The sequence below is a fragment of the Sinocyclocheilus anshuiensis genome, unplaced genomic scaffold (assembly GCF_001515605.1).
Source record: "Sinocyclocheilus anshuiensis isolate Anshui unplaced genomic scaffold, SAMN03320099.WGS_v1.1 scaffold664, whole genome shotgun sequence".
NCBI lineage: Eukaryota > Metazoa > Chordata > Actinopteri > Cypriniformes > Cyprinidae > Sinocyclocheilus > Sinocyclocheilus anshuiensis.
In genome coordinates this window covers 594,331-603,362 of record NW_015554122.1, presented here as the reverse complement: position 1 = coordinate 603,362, position 9,032 = coordinate 594,331, and the positions used below count along the sequence as shown (strand labels likewise).

Here is a 9,032-nt window from a genome sequence, read left to right as displayed (position 1 = left end):
GGGAGTTCTTGCCCAGAACAGAACCATACTGCCAATCCAAACTGTATGCTAATTGTCAATCATCTTTGACGATAGTGGCCCTGACAGAACTTTATTTAACCAGTGGGACCACTGATCTATAATAGAGAATATAGATCATATATATATATATATATATATATATATATAGATCAGTAGGACACACTTACAACATAGTGTTGTAAAAAATGCAAGTAAACTTTGTACAGAGCTTTATTTACATATTTTATACATTTAATAATTTGCACTTTAAAATAAACTTCTAAATTTCAGGATCAGGAACTCCTATGAATGACAATTTAATTGTGGTGCTTCTACTTAAGTGATAAAAAGAAGTTGCAAATGCTTTACAAAATACACATCTCTGTATCAATTAAATGTGCAAAACTTTACATTTTACACAAATTATATGTGATATCTTATTCAAGTTTTCCTTGACATTTTGTGATTTCGGAGTTCCTGAACGTGATGAATGATGGGATAAATACTGCTCTGAAGCGCTATTAGAGATGGTGTGGGTTTAGTGTGCATTAAGGGCATTGAGCGTAGCCATTTTTCAGACCTCAGACAGTCTTGCGCACGCACTTCCTGTTGCATGCACGCACTCTCAAGCGGCCTAGACTGCAGGTGTGGGTTTTGAGATAGGCCCCTTGTGTTTCCATAGTTCAGTGTCAGGCCTTGTGCTGCAATGCATGAGTGCTCACTTCTGTTTCCGGTGTTTCTCAAGCATCGGTTGAGCTTGTTAAGATACATTTTCACTATTATAGATCATCCTGCTTACTAAACTCTGCTCTGTTTATCATCATTTGACCCCATTACTCACGTGAATTGCACTCAAACAAATGTTTGGCACTTTTCAGTCAAAGATTCAAAATCCAGAGATTGGAATAACTTACTAAACTGCACATTTGTTTGAAAAATACAGTCACAAATGTAGTTCTAAAAGTGGCTGGTGTGTATAATATCCTGCAGCAGCTTGCTGACGGCCCTCCTAGCAGCATGACAAACTACACTTGAATTGAAACTGTGAGTGGGTTCTAAACAGAAAGTTCTGAGCTCTACTATGGGGGTTGAAGGTCACCTGACCAAACCGGAAATCAGGTCTCGTCAGAAAGACTTAACAGCACTGATCTATATTCTATATTCTCTATAGATCAGTGGTTAACAGCAGTGTGAACTGATGGCGATATCGATGCACTTTTAAAGTGATCAGCTCACCTACCTAGTTTATTTTTTTTATTATAAAGTTGCATATGTGATGGACATCGCTTATGATTATCTTCAGTTTCTCCTTTAAAGGCATCTTGAGTAAAACAGCTCCATATTTAACGAAACACATCGACTTGGTACTCAAGTACTGTTCGTTTTTACAACTTTAATTCAAACAAATTCATTGTGCGAGAGGATACTATTTAAAGTTTTAAATAGTAGTGTTTTTACAGGAATAATAACAACAATGATGTTTCTGTGGCTTAAATGTAGCCCTACTGTAAAGTGACTAAAAATGATTTGATTTCTTCCTCCCATTTTTTTTAAAACAATAAAAGAAAAAGAAAATCACTCACAGCTCGACTGAATAACTTTTGTAGCTTTAATAAGAATCAGTGTGTCTAATTCACGCAGTGCTGAACCACACAATCATGCATATTAGTTTTACAGTAGTTTCATTTCTCATTGCTTAGAGCAGCATTTCTCAAACACTGTTAAACCAAGGACACAAATTACAACCTCATATCCTTGCCAAATTACAGGCAAAGTACTACATTACCCATGATCATGAACTCACCAAATGGGACTCACCAATCAGAGAAGAATTGAAATGCATCCAAGCAATATCCACAGACTGAAGGTATATAAACAAAGTCTGAGATACTAGTAAAGGAGTCTTCACTAGGAGATAGTAAACACAGTGTGGCCTTTGGCAGCAGACTTGCACCAAGATTGTTTGGTGCCACCAGCGAACCATAAGGCTTCTAGTCTACGAAACATTTGAATTAAGTATTTAACCTAGTATCAGTGATACACACGTAGGTGATGCAATGATATAAACAAATCACACAGGGATACATGAATACATGTAATAAGGCATTCAATGAATAACTGACAATTCAATGTAGTGTTAGTCTTATCCCAGAGATAATGATCATGAAATGAACATGAAAGCAAGGTTACCTCAAGCTCGGGTTGACATTCTGGTGCATATTGTTAAAAATATGAATATTCATAATAGCATGTCAATAACTTAATGCGCCTTGGAACAAATTGTTCATAGTTTTCTAAACAGCTCTGTGCCTATTTTGGAAGCAAGCAAAATTGAAGCTGTGTACACTGGAAGCGTTACAGCTGCACATTGACGAACCACAGACCAATCAGCTGTGAGCTTGAGGCAAAAAATCAGCAATACTAAAATGAAAAGGGAAATCCATTGGAAAACTACAGTACTTCACACAATGCTACGACTAACCATATATATGGTTCAAAACAACAGCAACGTATTGTGGCTGGAGCAGCCATATTACAAACAGCCGTTCTCCCTCTGAAGGCACATGGCAGTGTGGACAGCTTTTTAAAGGGAGCAGTCTAGTGTTACCATACATGTCTGCGGAAGCTTGCAATCCCATTAAAATGCCAAATGAAAAGTTCATCGCAGGCACATTAAAGCAGCACTATGTAACTTTTGGCGCTCTAGCGGTTAATAAACAGAACCGCACACATCCCGCGGAAGAACATTCCAACCGGAGCTACTTCTCTAAGTTTATGTCTATGGCGATTCACGCAGGTATGTGTTACTCCGCAGCGGCGACAGGCTACAATAGTCCAAATATAAGTACTTATTATAAGTGTACCGTAGTGATTCGGAATAAGACAAAAACGCGGTTTGGAAGATGAATTCATGATGTTCTCGCGCATTATATACATTTTGCAAAATTTGAACACAGAAAAAGTTACATAGTGCTGCTTTAAGATGCCGTGGAAAGGTGACACTAAATACAGTAGCTTAGGGCCGTCTCCAAAGCGGCAGCATCAGCTTGAATATTTTACTGAGGTAGATAGCCGCTCTGCTGCTGCATGTAACATAAGGCGGGAGGATCCTCTGCGACAGGAGACGTCTCCTCCTGCACTGGACAGAAAGTAAGAGAGGCTCCATCGCATTCCTGGCCGAGGACGCCCAGCTCGAGTTCTCGGCCTCGTCTGAAGTACGAGCTCCTGGACTGGCCACCGCTCTCGCTGAGATGGTCGGGATGCTCCTCGCAGTCCAGAAGCGGCTGTGTGGACTCGGAGCGAGCGAACGCCGGAGGCTGATGGCTGGGAGTCTGGCCCTTGTAGGCGCCTGCCACCACTGAGGAGTACTGCACGGTGCTGGCTGTGGTCTGGCCCGAGTCGCCCGAGTCGATGTCCGACACGCTGTGGTGGGGCGAGGACATGCAGGACGAGCCTCCGATGCCGCTGCTGTGCTCCTCAGAGAGATACTTGTCCTTCTTCAGCGGCAGCACGGCTTTGTCTTCCTCGCTCAGGGACTTGCCGTCAAACACGTCCACTTCCACCACGCTAACGTCTTCTTTGGGCACATCGGCCTGTTGAGAGGGTCAGATACATACTGTTAGCTTTGTGTAGCAGACCATAAGAACGACCCAACAGACCGGAAATACAGTTTTGAGCAATATGCCATTATGTGGTCGGAATCGTATCTGCAGAAGATTTGTGTTGCAATATACAAGAACGTGGTCATGTTACAATGAAAACAAACATGTCCAGGTCATAGCAGACCACAAGGTTTTTTTATTCAATAATATTCTTCATTGTGAGATTGTAAATGACATATAAGCACATTCCTCCTCAATTATCATTTTCTTCAAGCAAAAAAACAACAAAAAGAAATTTAAATTGTAAAACATTGATAATGACATCTCTCTCTCTCTCTCTCTCTCTCTCTCTCTCTATATATAACTGTAATAGTGTTAATAAGAATGAAAGAACGTAATGAATCTGGTTTTGAATCCATTCTGGTTTCGTTAAGTTCATTACCGATTTTTAACGATTACTGATTTTGAGGAAAAAAATAATGAATTGAATGTTTGAAAATCAATTCTTATTGCATATATTGCCTTAAAGGGATAATTCACACAAACATGAACATTTTGTCATCGTTTATTCACACTAATGTCGTTCCAAACCCATGAGATGTTTCTGAAAACAGAGATTTCTGTCTCTCAATTAAAGGAAGAAGCAGTTTAATCCAATTCTTCTGAAGAGACACAATCATTTTATATGACGAAGTGATTTAATTTAGGCTTTTATTCACATTGATACATTGATCAACACACATACAAAGAGCGCATCAAATATGGTGAACCCAAGAAAGGTTTGTTGCTGGGTTTTAAGCAGTATGCCTGAACTGACATGTACCCTATTTTATGTGCCCTGTGATCAATGTCTATATGTATGTTTAAGGTTTATGTTTATGTTACTTTTACATGTCTTTATGAACTTTTTGAAGTGTCAACATTTTGGGTGAATAGATTTTCAATGGAGGGACAGAAATCTCTCAGGTTTCATTAAAAATATATTCATTTGTGTCTCAAAGATGAAGAAAAGTCTTAATAGGTTTTGAACGACATGAAAGTGAGTAACTGATGGCAGAATTGTAATTTTTGGTTGAACTATCCCTTTATCTACATGCGATGAGCTTATTTTAGATGCCATACAACAGTAATAAGAAAAAAAAAACGTTTATGAAATGAGTCTCACTATCTTTGTCTTTTTTTTTAAACCTATAGACCTTGAAATTTTCTGTGAGGCATGTCAAACGTCTTCAAAATACATTACACATATAATACGTATTAACAGCTAACTATATATACTGTATATATTACAGAGAATTTGAGGGTTTCTATGTGCATAACTGTCATGACAACTTCATAATGAAACGAAATCTTTATGGACATGTTTTTGTGAGATTCACCCATAATTTGAATGCCTTGCAGCTCACTGACCTTAATGGGGAAATCAGGTGACCAGTGGGCAATGGAGCTGTCAGACGGGTCTGGAACCTGCGGCCACAACAGCTTCTTAATCCTGAACAGAGACGAGCAAATAATGACAGTTAACACCATTCACTGCTGTTATCAAGTAGGGTTAGGTAATATATCTTACCAATCCAATCTTCATAAAATATTCTTTCTGTATTAAATTAAGCAAAGTCATAAACTTCATCATGATTTAAATGCACTTTTCATTTGGTGCTAGTTACTTAAAGATCATGTCATTAGTTTCACAATCCTTCAATATTTCGAATGGTGACCAGGAACTGTCAAGCAGTGACAAAAAGTGTTATTAAAAGTATAATAAAATTAGCGTGCAGGACTCTTGCTCTAAAATAAACACCTACAGCATGTAGGTGAATGTGCACATATTGAGTGATCAGTTACAGGACATCCACAGCAGGAATCAGTTATGTTTGGTATCATGGACATCAAACGTGATGTGACACGGTTTGACTTGCCATACTGAAACATTCAAGGATGAATGAGAACCAAAGGTTCGCCAGAGAAGATTATCAATAAATAGCAACTAGCTTTATGGTATGTTTTGGTGCATTTTGTCATTTTGAATGCCAAACAGCACCTGGTTATCATGCACAATCATTACATCTACAAGAGCAGCATGAACATTTCGCTAAACTTCTCATTTGTGTTCCACGGATAAAATTTATTTTTTTTGTCCTTCTGGGAGCTCGACAGATGTGAACTGCTGTTTTATGGAACAAAAGCTGCATGAAGATATTTGTCAAATGCATGGAACAACATATCAGTCAGTACTAACAGAATTATTATTATAAAGAAATGCTTAAATACTAACTCTCATTTAATCTGCTTGTATTGTTATTGATTGTATTGCGTAATATAAATGGCAATGATAAAATATTCTTTGTTGTTTTCAATTAGTGAAAAATTAAAATGAGTGAAAAACATGACTAGTTTTGAATTCATTATTTTCTATATTGTGTACAGTGTGCACAATGACACAGTTTATGGTTAGGCAATTAGGCACTATTAGCCAATCTTGTGTAAGTATTTCCAGACCAAGGGTTCTCCAAAGTGAATCGAAGTGGTGGTGGGTTAAAGTTGAATTCTTGCTTTGTGTTTCATTTTGAGTGGTGAAAAGCACTGACTCACACTTCTCTTTTCCAAAGGCAGAGCATTATGATAAAGACGGTCAGGAACAGGAAGCTGAGGCAAACCACCACTACAATCACCTCCACCTCTCCATCGCCTACAGTCAAGAGAGCAAACTCACATCAAAGCACCAGCACACGTCACATCCTTCAGTAGCTTAAGCAGCTCCATGTATGTGATCGCTTCTTGTGAAAATCACAATGCATCATCAAGCATTTCAGAAGAAAAATGCACATAAAAGACATACCGTACTTCATGGTTTTAAACGTACAATCCATGCCTTTTTCAGAGCCTGCTACAGTTGACGCCATGATGTTAACCACGTAATCAGTTTCACTGGCCAGATCAGTCAGTGCATATGAATGGACATTAGGGCTCACCGTCACAGCTGCCGAAAACATTCGACAAACATCAGCTTGTGAAATCATCACAGGGATTTCATCACACATTCATCATGTTTAACATACATTTCCATTGCTTAGTGTTCCTGATCTCATAGAATATGGTGTAGTCGGTGATGAATCCCCGCTGTCTGTCCAGTGGGATCTCCTCCCACGTCAGCGCGGCACTGTTCTTCTTGGATTTGGTTACTGTGACAGTAGGACCCTTTTCTGGAGCTAGATAAAAAAACAACACAGCGCTGTTATACGAGAGTACTTCAGTACATGAGAACACTGCATTAACTTTCAGATACATACGTCCTTGTTGAATGTAGGCTGGTCTGGTTACTGGTCTTCCTGCTAGGAAGTGTGTCTGCAACGTGTGTCGAACATGATACTTGTAAATTGGATACACTGATATGTTGTACCGCTTGAATTTCTCCAAATCACCTTGGGAAAGGGGGAAAGGCATTTGGTCACCTACATTGCTCCCAAAAAGATTGGTTTCACAGTGAAACTGCGACTGCAGACATCCGTTGAGCTTTCACACCGACAGCACTTCTGCTCTATAACAGTCCTGTGGCTCTATACAGAAAAGAATGTCATTTCTGGCTCACCACATTCAGAATCTGCTTTGATAACAGTTTGAAATGATTTGAAAATGTCATTTTTTGGCACTGTTTTGGCCAATATTAGGATTATATTCTAAAATCACATTTATATTTTGCAAATGTACTTTAATGTTTAGCATTGAGCCAAGAACAGACTCAACACCAAAACTTGCAGCGCTTCCTTTGCGAAACAGCCTGCAAAATACAGATGCAATACTTTCCCGCTTACAGACGTATGAAACAGGTCTGATTCATACTAAACAAGTTGTTTACTGACTGGCACTGTTATATACAGTTTGGGGAAAGTTACTCAAAAAAAAAAAAGTAATCACTAGCTACTAATTATATCTTCAACAGTGTAATGAAACTACTCTTAATTCATTCAAATAAATTATGTAAAATTGCGTAAATTATTCTTGAAGGGATAAAGTTACATTAAAAACGCGTTGAATTTTGATGTTTAATCCACTATTGTTTTTATATAGAATTGTTCTATTGTCTATAATTACATCAGAAGTAACTATAATTAAAATACAGAAAAATTAAGAGTAATCCCTTACTTTACTTTTTCAAGGGAAAAGTCATTAAATTACAGTAATGCATTACACGCAACACTGATTTTTATTAGAACTTCTACAAACAAAATTTTCTTCAGACTGAATAGATGTTTAAATAAAATGGTCAAACTGAACAATTTTTTGACTCATTTGATCAAGCGTTCAGCTACCAACAACAGTTTATAAAACGGAGAGTTCCGGTCCTTGATTCTGATTGGCTGAGCCGTGTTTGAAGCTGTTGTAAAATACTCTACAAACACACACCTTTGTTTACTTCTGTGTGTTGCTCGGCAACCACTTTGTTGCAACCACAACTGATTCTGAGGAACTACATTGTTTGGTGGAAGAATACTGTTTATATTAATATCATTACACTTTATTTGCTTTGTTTTATTTTGTGAAACCTTACTACGTATATGCAGTAACCGTTTTATAAAAGCAATAAGCCCCGTGAAGCCGTGGTTTACAGTGAATTTATAACAGCTAAGGGGCGTTGTTAGGCACGACACGAAGTGGAGAAAACCCCCTTAGCTGTTATAAATTCACTGTAAACCACGGCTTCACGGGGTTTATTGCTTAACATATTTACTCTTTTTAACTTCATCCTGCAGATGTTCCACCAACAATCAGCAGATTAAAATAAATAAATAAATATGTAGAGAGATTCCATGTAGAGTTGGTACCGTTTAGTGTGGTGTTGGTGACATTGCAGGAGACTCTCTGCCAGCCCGCCTGAAGCTCTGTTTGATGCACATTCTGGGGGATTTTCACCCACTCCAGCAGGTAATGGAAGAGATGTAAGCCGGCAGGACGAGACGGGACAGCAGTCCACTCCACCTGCAGCTCCGGCTCCGGCTTTTCATCACGCACCGACCATCTCATATCCCCCACACCAGGAAGCTCTACTCAATCACAAACACACCACACATTACACCTTTCACATGCCTCGACAATTAAATATATGCGCACTAAACATGTATTTGACTAAATAATTTATTTAAACCCTCCAACTAGGGATGTAACGATTAACCGCGAGCCGGTTGAAAATCGATTTAAATATGTGATGATTCAAATCGGTTGAGATGCTAAACAAATCGCGATTCAATTAGGGGTAGGAGTTTATATGAATGCATGTCTGAGGGGAACTTGCTGTCTTTCGATGGTATCCTCTTGCCTCTGTATAATGCATATTAAAATTAATAACTGTAGCGCTGCTTTGTTTACAGCGGAAACCAAGGAAACGCTTTAAGCGCCACCTGCTGGCAGAGAGTGAATCTGCGTCTCGTTCAG

General features: G+C 38.7%; 1 protein-coding gene across 1 annotated transcript in view; it reads right to left on the bottom strand.

Moving 5' to 3' along the window:
- Positions 1-2,925: 2,925 nt before the first annotated feature.
- Positions 2,926-9,032, bottom strand: part of LOC107670041 (interleukin-6 receptor subunit beta-like) — a 20,584-nt gene continuing 14,477 nt past the window's right edge. Inside the window, exons 10-16 of the mRNA XM_016462517.1 lie at positions 8,426-8,644; positions 6,893-7,024; positions 6,662-6,811; positions 6,442-6,582; positions 6,195-6,291; positions 5,013-5,094; positions 2,926-3,593 (exon numbers count right to left, since the gene is read on the bottom strand). Coding sequence (XP_016318003.1) covers positions 3,057-3,593; positions 5,013-5,094; positions 6,195-6,291; positions 6,442-6,582; positions 6,662-6,811; positions 6,893-7,024; positions 8,426-8,644 — 1,358 coding nt within the window. The 3' untranslated portion in view covers positions 2,926-3,056. The remainder of the gene's footprint in view (positions 3,594-5,012; positions 5,095-6,194; positions 6,292-6,441; positions 6,583-6,661; positions 6,812-6,892; positions 7,025-8,425; positions 8,645-9,032) is intronic.